The sequence below is a fragment of the Squalius cephalus genome (assembly GCF_949319135.1).
Source record: "Squalius cephalus genome assembly, chromosome: 12".
Lineage (NCBI taxonomy): Eukaryota > Metazoa > Chordata > Actinopteri > Cypriniformes > Leuciscidae > Squalius > Squalius cephalus.
In genome coordinates this window covers 32,371,867-32,389,864 of record NC_137133.1, presented here as the reverse complement: position 1 = coordinate 32,389,864, position 17,998 = coordinate 32,371,867, and the positions used below count along the sequence as shown (strand labels likewise).

The 17,998-nt window shown below is 35.6% G+C and overlaps 1 protein-coding gene across 2 annotated transcripts in view; it reads left to right on the top strand.

Annotated features, from left to right (window-relative positions):
- Positions 1–882: 882 nt before the first annotated feature.
- mmut (methylmalonyl CoA mutase) overlaps positions 883–17,998 on the top strand; it is a 33,748-nt gene continuing 16,632 nt past the window's right edge. The window contains exons 1-8 of one of the 2 annotated variants that reach the window (XM_079889157.1): positions 883–962; positions 1,461–1,914; positions 2,684–3,051; positions 3,454–3,611; positions 4,768–4,939; positions 5,549–5,797; positions 6,833–6,944; positions 13,479–13,594. In XM_079889157.1, coding sequence (XP_079745283.1) covers positions 1,509–1,914; positions 2,684–3,051; positions 3,454–3,611; positions 4,768–4,939; positions 5,549–5,797; positions 6,833–6,944; positions 13,479–13,594 — 1,581 coding nt within the window. In that variant the 5' untranslated portion in view covers positions 883–962; positions 1,461–1,508. Of the gene's footprint in view, positions 1,112–1,460; positions 1,915–2,683; positions 3,052–3,453; positions 3,612–4,767; positions 4,940–5,548; positions 5,798–6,832; positions 6,945–13,478; positions 13,595–17,998 lie in introns of both variants that reach the window. The other variant, XM_079889158.1, reaches the window with a different exon arrangement.

Sequence of the window (17,998 nt, the reverse complement as noted above, 5' to 3'; positions counted from 1 at the left end):
TAAACACTACAATATTACATATAAAAAGAAGATTTGTCAAATTTGATTTCATGCCGACTTTAATAAAGACATTTGAACTCTTAGAACAGTGTAATGATGCTGCATTATTATCTGTTCTGCTACTGTGTATAAGATAAGAGAGTGCAGGAGATAAGAATATTTGGTGTTTCATAACTTGGAAGCGAGACATTACATTTTACATGAAACATTCCTTTTTCAAGCTAATGTTCTTCTTTAATATAATACAAATTAAATTGGCTGAAAAAGATTCAATATTTTGCTAAATTATCAGTCGTTATGAATTGTAATAATTGCAAACCTGGATCGTATATTTATATATAACTTGGCATATGTCACCACCTGCTGGAATTAAGGTGACAACGATTGCATAGATATTCCATTGGGCTGCCATATTGGAACGGTAAAAACAAGTTGACTGTGCGTCTGCAACCGCAGTTAGACATATAGTATGAATATCTACATCTGCAATTGACTTCAGCAGATGATTTTGCTAAACTAACTAACAATACAGCAAGACGAAGGCGTCAGCTAACACGACATGATAACCGTTCCAAGATGGCGGGCGCACCGACGTTTCTGAAGCAATCAATTGTGGTTTACGTATGTTATATGTAACGATTGTAAGGCCGTCAAAATAATAATCGGCGAGACGGTGACGTATCTCACTATACAAAACTAAACTATACTACACTAGCTATACTATAACTATAACTGTAATTTTGGCGGGTCTTATGCACAAAAACATCTAATATTTTTAAAAAACATTAAACGGAACCTTTGATTCAAAGCCTCAATATCATCCGTGAAGTTATACAGTGCACATCCGGGTCAGAGTTGATGCTGATTGGCTGAATCTGGTTTGTTGTTAAATGTGATTGGCTGGAGCGCAATACGCCTGTCAGCGTGTCATCATCAGTGTCTGGTAAATAGAAGAACGCAAGGTCAGAAATAGCTTTTGGTTTGCTATTAAATGTTCTGTTTTGCAACATTATAATGTCACCGCTTGCATTTAAGTGTTATTTCGTCGGTCCTAGATGATCAATTATTGTTAGTATGCAAAGGCTCAAAACGGGATAATCGAAATAGGCCTGTAAGTTTGCAAACTTTAATGGATAATAGTGAAAGTGGCTGATGATCCGTGATGTAACGTTATACGGCTTTAAATGTGACATTTGCTAATAAATTTTGTTTAATGGTAATAGAAATGTAATGTAATAGAAATGCTATAATATAAAAGGTACAGTATGATGACATGTTTGCTAGTGGAGGCTTTGCTAGGTATTTTTAGTCATAACATGACTTTCAGGATCCAGTATCAAAGACTGAATGTTAATCACCATGTACTTATTTACACACACACACACACACACATAATAAAACATATAATAATTTTTTGTTTGAAGTGAAAGCCTGTTTATTTTTTCTTCTTTTTTTATTAGATACCCTTGAGTAACTAAACTCGCTCTCATATACCCAATGCATACAACATGTTGACCGCACGGAAGGCATGCTTGTCTTTGACAGCCAGACGACTGCTGGGAGCGTCTGTATCCTCGACCCTTGACCTCCAGCGCCACCCCAGACAGTTCCGTACGGCCACCCCACACCGAGATGAAGTGAAGATCCACGAGGGCTGGGCTGCCCTGGCCAAGAAGCAGCTGAAAGGGAAAAACCCAGAGGATCTGATCTGGAAGACCCCTGAGGGCCTCTCCATTAAACCCGTATACACTCAGACGGACACGGCCGCGGTGGAAGATGAGCTGCCCGGAGTCTTCCCGTTCACCCGAGGGCCGTACCCCACCATGTACACCTACAGACCCTGGACCATCAGGCAATATGCTGGCTTCAGCACTGTAGAGGAAAGCAACAAGTTTTACAGAGACAATCTTAAAGGTATGACGTCACAATATTAAAAATATACCCGTTCACCCGCATGAAAATTTTAGTTAAATATATTCATTAAATTATTCAAATAAATAATAAAAAAAAAAATCACAATCAAATTAAAATAGTACATAAAAATATTTTATGTGTATTATATAAAATTATATAAATATTGTATAAATATTTTGTATGTTTATCTGCATTTCATGTGATCATTAACTGACAGAGAACCATGAATGTGTTGTTGAATTATTTAAAAATTTGCAATATTAAAGGTATATTTAACCCAGAAATTTCTCACCCTCCTGTTGTTGCAAGGCCTTTCGTTCACCTTTGAAACACAAATGAAGATTTTTTAATGAAATCTGAGAGATTTCTGTCTCTCCATTGATAGTCTATTCTCCCAAAGCTCTGATGCTTCAAAACATTCATAAAGAGACCGTAAAAAACCCAACATATGAATCATGCGGTTTAATCCAAGTCTTCTGAAGAGACTCGATTGCTTTATATGATGAACAGATTGAATGTAGGCTTTTATTCACATATAAACATAAATCAGAGAACATAGAGCACTCAATTATGGTAAACGGAAGCTCGTTCTGAAGATGAACGAAAGTTTTATGGGTTTGGAACGACATGAGAGTGAGTAAATGATGACAGGATTTCTGTTTTTGGGTGAACTATCCCTTTAACTTCAAATCTTAGAGGGTCTTAAAATAAATATTTTAGGTTAAAAGGGGTTCAGGTGACCAAAAAAAAATTTAAATTCCTTTTTCAGCGGGCCAGCAGGGCCTCTCTGTGGCCTTTGACCTTGCGACGCACAGAGGTTACGACTCGGACAATCCCAGAGTTCATGGGGATGTGGGAATGGCAGGTGTAGCTATCGACACCGTAGAGGACACCAAGCTGCTGTTTGACGGCATCCCGCTGGAGAAGATGTCCGTGTCCATGACGATGAACGGGGCCGTCATTCCCGTTCTAGCCATGTTCATCGTGACCGGAGAAGAGCAAGGTGTGCCCAAGGAGAAACTGACCGGCACGATCCAGAACGACATTCTCAAAGAGTTCATGGTGCGAAACACCTACATCTTCCCTCCAGAGCCGTCGATGCACGCCATCGCCGATATCTTCGCTTACACTTCAAAGGTACAGCTTGTGTGACATGACATATAAATGTCATTCTTTCTCTCTCTTAGGCGTATTCTTTTTATATTTCTTCCTTCTACACAACTTCTATAATTGCTTCTTTTTTTGTCTATGAACTTTAAAAATGACTTTTATATAAACATACTTTTAAGAAGATTAAGATTCATTTTTAATCTTCTACTGACTTGTATTGATAGAATTTTCAGCATATGATAGTGATGTTGCCTTTGTTATATTTACATATTGAATTGTGATTGATTTCTCTGATCTTTTTTTCTGACACTTTGACATTTCGTGATCCTAGCATATGTGCTTTTCACACCCTCGTAGTTTTGACTGTCTTTGTGGAATCAATTTGTTGAATCTCGACTCCGTGTAACACATTGAATTGTCTTCTTACAGAATATGCCCAAGTTTAATTCTATTTCCATCAGTGGATACCACATACAGGAAGCTGGCGCTGATGCCATCCTGGAGTTGGCTTACACTATTGCCAATGGACTGGAATACTGCAGGACCGGACTGAAGGCTGGACTCACCATCGATGAGTTCGCTCCCAGGTTAACTCTGAGATTCAGTGACATTTCCATTCATCTTTCTACAATTCTACAATTCCATATTATTAGTATTGCTTATATTATATTATATTATTATTATTGTGTAATATATTATTTAACATGAATTTATTTTAATTACAATATTATAAAATAATAAAAACATGTTAAACAATATTATACACAATGCTTATTAAACAATTATGGTAATAATAATGATAATAAAATAACTGATGCATAATGATAATAATAAAAAAACACATCAATTTTATGATTATTTTATTTAGTCATTAATACAAACTTGAATTAATTAATACATTTTTATTAAGTAATGAAATGTAATTAATTATTGATGAAATGTATTAAAAGTGTATTGATTGTATACACATTATTAATAGTAGTAATAGGATTATTATTAAACATGTTAAATGATATATTACACAATACATATTAAATAAAAGTATAATAAAATAATAGATTATTATAACTACTACCACTATTATTATTAACAGTATTAATCATAATATGAATAGTATTAGAAATGCATATAATTAATTAATCTGTTTCTTTAATACAATTTCAATTGATACATTTTATAAATTGATAAAATACATAAAATGTATTGTATAAATGTTGTTATTATTATTGCTACTACTATATATGAATACATTATTTCTAATTAATTCAGTTACTATACATTTTATTTAATGCATATTAATTAATAATTACATTATAGGTTATAAAGATGATGATAATGATATAATAACAATAAAGAAAAGCACACAGCGATGTGACTTTTCTGTATTTATATATCAGATTTAATGTTGAATTTTGTGGCGCCATCTGCGGACACTATTAACATGTTAGCCAGTGTTCAAAGCACCAAATGCAAGTAAAAATCTGTGTTAGGGTTAGTGTTGAAACCGTGTTACTCACCAGTTGCCCGCTAACTTTATATGAATTTTGAAAATGCATGGTGGTGGGAGGAAAGTGATGTGGCTTAGTGCGATCATCAAATATCTACGGTTGTGATGTAATTATATAACTACATTGGGGGCGTGGTCAGGTTTTCCTTCTTTTTTGTCTTTAGCTGATCACATGTTGAGTTTTCTAAAGGTTTTATATGCAGTGCTGTGATTTACTGTGCATGATCTCTTTTTAGACTGTCATTCTTCTGGGGCATCGGCATGAATTTTTATATGGAAATAGCGAAGCTGAGGGCCGCACGCCGTCTGTGGGCGACACTCATCAAAGAGAAGTTCCAACCCAAGAACTCCAAATCCCTCCTGCTGAGAACTCACTGTCAGACGTCTGGATGGTCCCTCACTGAGCAGGTACTGTGACCGCAGGCTCGTTCACACTCACAGCTGGTGATTTCACAGCTGTTTCTCTTGCTCTTTGAAAGATGATGGACAATAGCTTGTTAAATAAGCCGTGGTGGTGCAGTAAAGCGTAACAGTGTTAACTCGCATCTTTGACGGGCAGTATGTGACATTTTGCCATTTGCTTGTCTGTCTTCAATTTCTGTGATGTCATGCTGGGTAGTCGACTAGTGACATCCCCGGGGGAAATATCATTGATCCAAAGTCCAGCCATATTTTTAGCATAAGTTATGTTTAGAGGTCGATCGATAGTGGCTTTTACCGATACCGATATTTAGGTTTGACCGTACATGCCGATAACCGATATTTTTTTAAATGGATACTGGATTAAAAACAAACATAACACTCCAAGTAAAACAGTGCTGAACTGAAATGTGCTAAATGAAACATTCTTATCTAAATTTGCAACCCGGAAAAACTATCGGTGTGGATTTTTGATGATAACGATAGTTCCACCAATCAACTATCGGCACCGATATATCGGCAAAAGCGATGAATCGGTCGACCTCTAGTGAAGTTGCGACGGGTCTCATGATTAAATGTACCCCGTCTGTCCTTCAGGACCCTTACAACAATGTGGTCCGTACCGTAATCGAGGCCATGGCTGCAATATTTGGCGGCACACAGTCTTTGCACACTAACTCTTTCGACGAGGCTCTGGGTCTGCCCACGGTCAAGAGCGCACGCATAGCCCGCAATACACAGATCATCATCCAGGAGGAGTCGGGCATCCCGAAGGTGGCTGACCCCTGGGGTGGCTCCTACATGATGGAGGCCCTCACCAATGATGTGTACAACTCAGCGCTCACGGTTCGTACCACATTATAAACCTTGATATAATATAAACCTGCTTTATATTACCTTGATAAACCTTTAACTTGCAGATATTTATGTGTGGATGTCTAATGTTATGCATCATATATTATAATCAGTGGTGAAAAATGTATTTAATTATAATCTGTGTTAATGGATTTTCCCCCCTCATTTGTCTGCATATTGATAAATCCACTTGACTTTACATAATATATATAGATCTGTAATTAAAATGCACATGCTGAATGATTAATGACACACAGAGGCTGTAGAAATTTTGACTGATACTTATTTTGATGTTATGGCTAATAACTGACACAACATAGCCAGTATTATAAATCTATACTGTTATAATAGTAATATTATTATTACTAAAATTAATAATCATGTTTAAAATAAATAATACATGTGTTGATTTAAATGGCAAATATAAATTATTATTATTGTACATTTAAATGTTACGTAATGCATTTTAAATATGGTAATAAAATAATAAATATTTAATTAAAGTGACGATAGAAATAAAAATGTATTAATCTGTTTTATTGTCTTGTTAAAACGATATTTAATTGTATATGAAGTAGAGCTAATGTAGAACTTTTACTGCTAAAGTTTAATTTGTAAAATCTAAATTACAAATTAAATTAACATAAATTTTAAAACAATCTGTATTGTATAAAGCGCTATATAAATAAATGTCATTCGACTTGGCTTCATACATTTTATTAATTTAATAAGTGTGTTAAATTGTATTGATTGTATGAATATTATTATTATTAGTAGTAGTACTATTATTACTACTGCATAATTTCAAATTATTATATTTAATGCATATTAATAATAATAATACAAATAATAATTAAATGACGACCATATCCGTTATCTGTCGTAAAAATAATTATTAGATTTATGAGAATAAGTTGTTGCTTAAATTATTTCTATTTTAAACACTCCGATTTGTTGCTTAAGGTCTAGCAATCTGTTTGATTGTGTATGTTTACATGAATTCTGTTCTCGTTGTGTCTTGTTTAGTTCATCACTGAGATTGAGGACATGGGAGGTATGGCTCGCGCTGTGGCCGAGGGAATTCCCAAACTGCGCATCGAGGAATGTGCCGCCCGCAGACAAGCGCGCATTGATTCAGGTACCAAAGCAAAACACTCATATACACAAGCCTGCATACATAATTACAGCCCAGGACATGTGACTAATGTCCCATTTAACTATATAGTGCTTCTTTTGAAAACATCCATGACCAGAGGAAGTGACCTCGGCCAGTCACATGCATTAAAGGATTAGTTCACTTCAGAATGAAAATTTCCTGATAATTTACTCACCCCCCCCCCCACATCATCCAAGATATTCATGTCTTTCTTTCTTCAGTCGAAAAGAAATTACGGTTTTTGTGGAAAACAGTCCAAGATTTTTCTCCATATAGGGGACTTCAACGGGAACCAATGGTTTGAAGGTCCAAATTGCAGTTTCAGTGCAGCTTCAAAGGGGTATACACGATCCCAGCCGAGGAATAAGGGTCTTATCATTTTCTAAAAAAAAGAAACATTTATATACTTTTTAACCACAAATGCTCGTCTTGCACGTCCACAACTTCACGCAATGCGTAATATCGTTGGAAAGGTAAATCGGAAAATGTAGGGTAGGGCGAAAAACTCCATCTCATTTTCTCCTCCAACTTCAAAATCGTCTGACATCGTTGTTTTACCTTTTATTTATTTATTTTTGTAAAGGGCGTTTGACTTAGTCTGCACTTTCACTTTGTAAACACTAGGTGGGTAAATCCGCCTACGTCACGCATGACCTTTCAACGTGATTGTGTAATGAGTGGCGCATCACAGCTAGTGCAAGACGAGCATTTGTGGTTAAAAAATGTGTTTTTTTGTTTGTTTTGTTTTTAAAAATGACCTATCGTTTTGTTAGATAAGACCCTTATTCCTCGGCCGAAGTCCACTATATGGAGAAAAATCCTGGATTGTTTTCCTCAAAAACCTTATTTCTTTCAGACTGAAGAAAGAAAGACATGAATATCTTAGATGACGTTACATTTTCTCCAGTTAATTTTTCAACAACAGGCTTCTCCTATATTCTCCTTAAGCTATTTTACGTGAATGTGCGAGACTTCCGATTCATTAGCCGATATGGGGAAATAACGAGACAAAATGCTGTAAATGGTAAAACTATTTGCGCTACAAACCAGTGTGTCTATAATTACGACAATACATTGAAATTAGCAACAGAACACGCTTTTTTGTACAGCTAAAAATAACTGAAAGCGGATGACACCGGAAGCCAGACACATTCAATTTACAAATGGCCACTTCCACTCTTACCTGAAAAATAAGGTGGAAACTTTAAAAAAAAAAAGCATCATCACTACAGTAAGCTAGGTTGCGATGACATTGTAACCATGTCAGGAAGTGATTGATGCTCCTGATGATTAACTCTGAAAGGGTTTGCTTCAATGAGAAAGGGTCTGGTATTTACAGAGAGGATTTGACATCTCCTCTTCTTTAATAATAAATAGATGATAAGCAGTGAGTGTGTGTTAAGGCAGATGTCACGTTAGGATCCTCTCGCCCGCTGTGGAGACATCAATCAATCACTCGAGCGAAAATCACTGACCACACGCCCTCTAAACGGCTTGTCAATGCACTCTGGTGACAGACAGTTTTCAGAAGCACTGACATGCTTGCCATGAAAAATCAGCACCGTTTGGAGAGGTTTTTGAATGTAGGGCGTGTTTTTGGGGTGGCATCTATTCATTTTGAACTCAATAGCAGTAATACAACCTGTCTCGAAGGTAGGCCTAATTAGGGCCCGAGCGCCGATGGTGTGAGGACCCTCTTGGAATTGCTCTGTTTATTATGTGACTTGTTATCAGTGTGACAGGCTCAGAAATTGGAACACAATTGCCTGGAAAGAATTTAAACTGTCTTGTCAAGCATCAGTTTTTAGCACTTTCACAGTCGTTGAAAACCTAGAAATAGCAGGGAATTTTAAAATTGAAAAAGGAATGGAAACTTCTGAAGTTAGCACGTATCAGAAATGATTTACACAGCGTTGGAATATTAGCATTGCTCTCTGCTGTCTTTATAAAATTATTGTATTAATTGTTTTAAAAATATGATATTTTTTTTTAGATACTATTAGATTCGATTTTTTTTATATATATAATTTATATATAGTTTTTTTTTTTTGCCCATGTAACTAGACTTTCAATCTAGAAAAATACTTTAATTATTACATTTTTAAGCTATTACTGTCTCAATAAAAATGAAAACAATCATAAACCATTACAAATTTTATTATATATATTTTTTTGTCCGTGTTTACACAAATTACAACTGTTGTGTCATGTGATTTATGAAGACGATAAACAAAACTGATGGTAAAGCACTTCTGAACAAAACATTTTATTGTAACATTTTATTTATTGGTTTTATTGTAACCAAGCATTAATTTTGTAAAAATGTGAAAACATAGTTTGTGTGTGTGTGCGTGTGTGTGTGCGTGAGTGCGTGCGTGTGTGTGTATTTTAGTATGCATGGCGAAATATGCTAGCTATGTAATTAGAGTTAGAAAGTTGGGCATTTCATTCCAGAAATGTTTAAAATGTCATTTCCACCTGTACGCTGTTAAATGCATAATTTTAGATGTGATGGAAATGACAGTGTGGTGCAGAAAGTTCATTACTTTCAGGGTGGAGAAAATGGCAAAAATAGCTGAATTAATGTAATTTCTTGGACATTCGAAGAAATATTCGAAGACAAATTCGAATTCTATTAGAATTAGTGAGAGAAAAGTGTGAACATTTTGTTTTGCATCTTGTGGCATCTGCTGTTGTCGTTTTGAAGTAGATTTCTCTGGCGTCACCGGAGGATTTGTGACAGATGGCAGTAGAGATGCCATATAAGATCTCTATACACAGATGTGCATAATGCTCTGATCAACAGTGAACCAGAACTGCAGATGCAGAGATATTAACAATGATTTTTTTTTTAATTGATCATTCTGTCTGTGTAGTCTAAAAATTAAGTATGAGATCTCCGATATTGACATGCTTGAGTGATGCATTAATTGGCTCCCAATTTTTTTATGCTTTGCTGATTGAGAAATACAGTGCCACTAGGGGGCAGTCTTTTAACATGCATGACACTCACATACAATAATCATTATGCCAAATGCCTCCATGAAAAACTTGAAACACAAGATTTTCACTTTCTCATGCATGCTTCTATTTCCAGTCCTGAGGCCTTAAGTTTGATGTCTTAAATTGAATGTTCCTTCACATCAGGTAATGTTTTGCAAGTGGCTCTTTCTCCATGGAGTTATGCATAATTTAAATAACTCACAGATGCCGCACAGCTGGATATTTTAGTGGCTGTAGGCTTGCGCAAGTGATGTTCTCTTTGGGTGAACGCTACACAGTTATCGCTAAAGACTTCAGAAGCCACTCTAATGCGTCCTGATGGACTCTGGGAGGACAGAAAGTGTGTAAATAAATAATCACATTAATGAAATGGTGGAAGCATTAGCAACACCTGCCATGAACCACACACACATCTTATAAGAGCCTATTATCACACTGCTCTCAAGAATGAGTGAGAAATGTATTTAGCATTTTTCAGGAAGTATTTTGCATTTTTTCCCCCTCAACTTTATATCATTAGCATAATAATTTGAAGTAAAGTTGAATTGAAAAAAAATAACATTTTCTTTTTACTCTAATGACAGCAGTGCTTGGGCTAAACTACCTGAAATATTTATAATTCATTTTACGTTTCTTTGTTTTACATTTTTCAGAATCTTTAAACTTTATTCACGAACTTTATTTCAAATCCATGATGATCCGTGTTGTCTTGATGTTTGTGTAAATATTTACTGAGTGGACCCAGGGTCTTTGAAAGATGCAAGAAGCAACATTTCAAACAGAATTGAACCCATATTGGGTTTTCAGCAGATGTATGAAGCTCCCTGGGTTTGTTAAGGCCCCAGACAGTCAAGACATTGATCTTGAGGGCCCTCGATGGATTTTTCTCATGTGCATGAGTGGTGGAATATGTATGAATGGACCAGCCTGTCATTTATCTTCTGTCCTGTCATTCACTTCACTTGTTCAGGGTTTACATTTCTTTATTTTCAGAAAGTTTTCAGAAAGCCTTTCTCTTTTTTTTAAAGTCCGCCTGCCCTGTAGTCAATAATGGTATCCCTTAAAACTCATCTTTGATCACCAAAATGAAAAAAATTCTTCATGCCTTAAAGGGTTAGTTCACCCAAAAATGAAAATTCTGTCAGTCATTACTCACCCTCATGTTGTTCCAACCCCGTAAGACCTTCATTCATCTTCGGAACACAAATTAAGATATTTTTGATGAAATCTGAGAGCTGTCTCACTCCTCCATAGGCTTCTAAGGGACTGAAACTTGCTGGCCCAGAAAATGTATTAAAGACATCGTTAATATAGTCCAAGTGACTCCAGTGCCTCGATCTTAAGTTTATAAAGCGACGAGAATACTTTTTGTGCGCAAAAACAAACAAAAATAACGACTTTATTCCACTTTTCATTTCCTTCTCTCTGGGCCTCGAGTCTTTTCACGTAGTGTTTAAGCGTAGCGCGTCTGTGTTGCACGTCACCACGTATCACACACATGACCAGCCAATTGTGAGCCTACGTGGTGACGTGCAACACAGACGCGCTACGCTTAAACACTACGAGAAAAGACTCGAGGCCCAGAGAGAAAGAAATGAAAAGTGGAATAAGTCATTATTTTTGTTTGTTTTTGCTCACAAAAAGTATTCTCGTCGCTTTATAAACTTAAGATCGAGCCACTGGAGTCACTTGGACTATTTTAACGATGTCTTTAATACATTTTCTGGGCCAGCAAGTTTCAGTCCCTTAGAAGCCTATGGAGGAGTGAGACAGCTCTCAGATTTAATCAAAAATATTTTAATTTGTGTTTCGAAGATGAACGAAGGTCTTACGGGGTTGGAACAACATGAGGGTGAGTAATTACTGACAGAATTTTCATTTTTGGGTGAACTAACCCTTTAAAATAGCGTGAATGTAACTCTACACCCTTGCCTCATTTAGTATACGCGGTTCTATGAATATGCAAATTAGCCCCGCCTCCACTCACTCACACCAGTTCAGATCCACTCGTTGACGTGATTGGTTACAAGAGGGAGGGGCTTCTTCATTTTAAAGAGCATTTAATTAGACAAATTTGTATAGTGCAGGGCGAGTCATCAATTTTTTGTTTGCTTTCCAAATTTTAAATGTGTACTCTACTTTAAAGAAGTCTCTTATGCTCAACAAGGCTGCATTTATACTGTAAAAACTGTAATATTGTGAATTATTATTACAATTTAAAATAACTATTTTCTTTCTTAATATATTTTAAAATGTAATTTAATGCTGTGATACAACGCTGAGTCTCCAGTCTTCAGTGTCACATGATCCTACAGAAATCATTATAATATACTGATTCTAATATGCATTCTGATATGACTAAGTTCAAAAGAAGCATTTTTTTTTTCAATAGAAATCTTTTGTAACATTATAAATATGTTAACTATCACTTTTGATCAATTTAATGTATCATTGGTGAATGAAAAGTTACCCCAAACTTTGTAAGGTAGTGTAACTGCTAAAAAATATTCTCATATTTTAGGGGCAGAGTTGTTATAGTTAGCTAAAATTAAAACTAAAAAAATTTTTTTTTCATTACTAAAATACCATAACAAAAATAAAATAAGTTCACTAATATGAAATAACTATTAAAAAAATATAAATTAATAAAATTGCAAAAATACAAAAAAATACTAAAGCTTAAATATGGTAAAACTAATGAAAAATATGACTAAAAATGTATAATAGTATCTCAATTAAACTAAAATAAGTAGCTAGTATATGTAGATGACTTCCAGGCTAATACACATGAATGAAAATCCACAAAACTCTAATGTAAGAATCATTGCTGTAAGACTTTACATTTATTCTCATTCAGTATTGCACCATCAGTTCCAAATTTCCCCACTCACTCTTCCTGGGTGGTTTTGCCCCTAAATAATATATAACATGGACTATTGCATCCCCTGTGCAATAAAAAACATTTGTGCAATACCAAACATTCAGACTCATATTTGTTTAACATATCCTTTCATCTTATTCACATTCTTCTGAATAATTAAATGTTACATATTTGTACATGCATATATTGTCTATTGTCTATTCATTTACTCTATATATTTTATTCACTTGTCTGTATTTTATTTTAATTATTTTCAAAGACAAATTCGGTGGAGATGCTTGTCAATAAATCTCATTCTGATTCTGATTCAACCTACACTTGATTCCAATAGCCAAAACTCTTGACTACCCAAGACAGTTGCAATGATATCTCTCCAGGTTTGTGTTTAATGAACATGTGCTGTAAGGTAATAGAACACTCCCTGCGAGCTCTCGTTTCTATATGGATGAATATCCTCGCCTCATAATGAGAAGTTTGAGCCCATTAAATCTGTACCCTCTGATCTTTACCTACAGGGCATGCACATTGCGAAGCTGTGATGCTTTTATTTCAGCTCCAGGTGTCTAGTGTTGCCCTTCATTTTTTAGGCTCTGCTACTGATGCCCTCTCGCACTGTCTCTGTCTCACTATAGGCTCTGAGGTCATCGTGGGGGTCAACAAGTACCGCCTGGAGAAGGAAGAATCCGTCGACGTGCTTTCCATCGACAACACAGCTGTGCGTAACAAGCAGATTGAAAAGCTACAGAAGGTTAGTTCCCTCTGGCGATGACTCACAGCACGGATTTTGAAGTCGAGTGCCTTCATCCGTATTGACGTGATCTGAGATGGTCACGTATAGTCCGTTCCCAACCGAGCACTCTGTGAAGTTACCTAATCACAATCAAGGGCTTTAATTCAATCGAGCACTTGAAGTGCTCCATTGAAATGGTCATAATTGATCATTTTATTCTTCAGAGTCAGAGAAAGTAGAGAAGCATACAAGGCTGTAGGAGCGATCTGGACTTCAAGTCAGCATGAAAAGAAAGTTGCATTAGTCTTGAGCTGAGATAATTGGGTTTGGAATAGTTGCGTTTTGTTAAAATAACATATGTTTTCATTTGTTTTTAATACACATTTGCAGTTTTTATTTCATTTAGTAGAAGCAATTTATAATAAATCCAAAAAATAATGATCATATTCATAGTTTTCAGTTACATGGCTGCCGTGGAGACCTGGAGGGCAAAACATCCATAGAACTGCAGCACAGGGCTGTCTTTTTTGCCATCTCAAAAGAAGATAAACTGAAATTTGTGAACAAAAATGCACTTTTGATCCATATTCAGCACCTGCTGCAGTATTTCAATCACTAAATCAGTGGAACATTCTTAAACACTTAACGTGAAAAACGCTTAAAGTGTCTTTAATGTACTAAAACATATTTAAAAATCATATTCAGTATACACCTTATTGATAATGCGTACTATATATATATATATATATATAAGCAAGCAGAGACCAGAATATGAATGCAACATGCAAAATGGTTAAAGGTGCAGTAAGCGATTTCTGAGAAATCCTGTTGAAAGTGGATCCGACTGAGCACCATAACACACTTGTAGCCAATCAGCAGTAGGGGGCGTGTCCCCTCATGATGGGGGAGGAGAGAGAGTGAGCAAGAGGGAGATTTGAAGAAAGACTGTAGAAAGAGAAATGGCTGAGAGACATTACAAAAGAGAAAAGCTCAGAGGAATATCACTGGAAAAAGAAGGGTTATGATCAGGCAAGAGCTTTAGGATCTAATATTAGAAAAACTTTCCTGTGCTGGAGATGCCTTTAGTGGGAAGGCCTGAAAACGGACACAGAGGTTGTGTTGTTTCTGCTCCAAATGTGAGTAACATGCTTTTGTAATGTAGCTGTAGTAACAGGACAGTTTTAAGTGTCATTGTTTCTCTGGAGCTGATGTGCTGTTGCTGGTGACTAACAACCAACTCTTCCTTGTGTATACTCTTGTGTACTGTGTTCATTTTTAGCGCAATTTTCCTACGGACAAAATTGCGATTGTTAACTCATGATTTCTGTTCTGTCTGTGCGCACCAATCTTGCACTTCTATCTCCTCCTCAACCAGACCACCTAGAGACTTCGGGTTTTCGGCATTATGTTAAGGAAGGTCTAATCCCGGGAACGCACACAAAAAAAAAAAAACAAAAAAAAAAAAGTACTATCTCTTAGTGTTGTGATCCCATGACGTCAGAAAATTGCGCTAAAACACTCACTGAGTTTTTATTACTTGTTTGTTCTTAGTTGTCATTCTTTCATCATCTTCGCTTTATTTTTCGCGAAGCATTATTTTGCTGCACCTTTTAAGCATTTTCTTTAGAATGGTTTTCTATAGAAAAATACTTAAGAAACTATTCTGGGTTCATCTGGTTGCCTGTACATAGTATTCATCATCAATAAGTTGTATATTGAATTTGTCTTTTATTATCACTCTCTGTCTTAGTGGTTCAACGGATCACAAAACTCATAGTTCGAATCATATTATGGTTTTTGATGAATGTATCGGATGATTTTTTGGATCAGCACAAAATTATTTTGGGGATTGGGGCGACAAATGTATCTTTGCTGTCCATTTATTACCTAAAGCACACTTTAAGTACTTCGATACCAGTCTAACTAATAATGTTCAAACATTATTATTTAATAAAAACATTTAATAAAAAAAAATCTAATCAAATGCATTAATTACAAGCATAGATAAATACAATTACAAATTACAAATAAAGTAAGGTCTAACTGTATGAATTCAGGTACAGACATGCAGTAATTAGGCCTAAATGTAAATAACACTGGTGTTCACTGTATAAATTATATATAGATTAAAGTGTTTTGCTGAGACAGGTTTCTTGACATAATTTTGTGTGTATGTGTCCTTTCAAGCGAATGGGGATGCGAAAAAGGAATCTATTCGCTGTTCGCACTCTATCTGAAACGTGCCTCCGTGTGTGTGGCTGTGCGCACGTGTACCAAATTGACGGTGAAACTAATCCGCAAAACACATGTGTGCTGAACCTTGGGGCCTGGTCCGTACGGATCAACTACAATCCGTTTGTCCCCAGTCTTTAGAATGATAATAGACATGTGACATCACAGAAATAAATTATGTTTTATAATGTATAAAAATGGTTAAAAATAATGTTTAGTTAAACATTAAAAAATAAATTTAACATTTATAATTCTGATATTTTGCACCTTTACTCTTTTTTTACTTGTTCTTGGTGAGCACAAGAGACTTTCGAAAACATTAGAAAAAAATTGAATGTATGTGGTACATATCTAGCTGTGCTTTTTGTGTGAGCTATTGTATTATTTTGAGAGCGACAAGCCAACATTGCAACTCAGAATGTCTGAGAAATATTAATAGCCAGTTTTACTGATATTTAATGTGAGGGAATTGCAGTTAGACCACATAAAGAGACCAATATGTTAAAAAAAGACGGTTGCATAAACTGCTTAGACTAGTCTTAAAGTCAGCTACATAAAAAGGTACTCGGTTTACTTTGAAATGGAAAAGTAAAACTGATTACCCCTTGGCTAACTGGTAGTTGGTCAAACTAGTAAAGACACTGTCTTAACATAGTGGCTAATTTAATGCAACTGGCCCCTGGAGTCAAAGTTGAAGTTCAACAAAGTTCTCCACACTTCCATAGGCTGTAGAAAATGAGTAAGGGGATCCAGCCTCAAACTAACACTAATACTTTATCATTTGATAACCTAATTATCCCTATGACTGTCATATGATAGGTTAACAGTAACCTTTAGCAACATCCAAACATAGTTTTCTGTTCTTTACGCATATTAGCTCATTTAAAGACATTATCTTTGAAACTTTAACTTTTCAACTTAACTTGAAATGAATTACAAAACAAGTACACAGTGTTTACTGATTTAGCCCTTCTTTCAGAGAACAAATGTTACTGCATTCCTGACATGGGTCAGACCCTTTAGTAACCTCTCAGATACCTAAATCAGACATTCCCTGTATCATAAATACCAGAATAGATACACTGGTTTTAGGAAAACTATGATTTGCCATTCATTATATAATACAATAAGAGGGATTGTAAATCCACCCTCTTTAAGTGGATTCACTGAAATGCATTTCATTTGCTCATCATTTGATCTCCTGCATCAAATTAGATATAATGCTTTGATATTGGATTGCATTTATCTTTTCCTTCAAGGGATTATTAATATATCTAATGAGCTTTCAGCAGTGAATCTGTATAGGATACTGTGCAGTCGGTTGGCCGTTGCAAAATAGCATGGTGATGAAGGCTAATGATTGACCAAATCATTTTAGTGAATCAGTGTGTTTGGCATGTAAATGTTCAAGTTCAATGTTTCGCTGATTGTCTTGCAGTTGTAATCGAAATGATTCAACCCTCATTGCAAATTTGAACAAAATGTACTGACTTTCAGCTGTTTGCAATGAACAAATCAAACTAAAGTAATTGAAATAGCTCAACACAACAAATGTTTCAAGTGCTTTCCCCAAATTCAACTGAAAATGCATTTTTCAATGACTTCCCTTTTGTTCATTGCAAACAGCGGAAAGTCTACATTTTGCCAATAAGCCTGATTTGCAATGGGGGTTGAATAATTTCGAATACAAGTGTTGTGAAGTTTGCATTCCCATACAACAGGAAAAAGGTTCCTAACAATCGTTTCTCATACACCAGACCATATGTAGTGTCTTTTGTTGCCCTACTCTACCCTCTAAACACATTGACATTCAAATAAATGTCATGGGTTTCTAATAATGCATGGCTCTTTGTGAATATCTAGTTAACCACTTATTTGTGCTGCATGTTTTCTATGAATCTATAGAGCAGTTTGATGTGATAAAGTGTGTGATACATTTTTCATGTTTAAATCACACTTTGTGGGTTTATTGCCATTTCCCTGGAGTGAAGACTTTCTCGCAGGTTGTTTTATCTGTTGTCACGCTAAGAAATAAACTTTAGTTTGAAGATTGATGATAAATGCAAGTCGACAGCACGTTGCTTGGGAGTTCTCATGTGATGACAGTCTGTATATTGATGTTGAAAATGTAAATGCATGAAACCAATTTTATAGTTTCTGTCAGTGACGGCTCAAATATTTGAAGGTGGT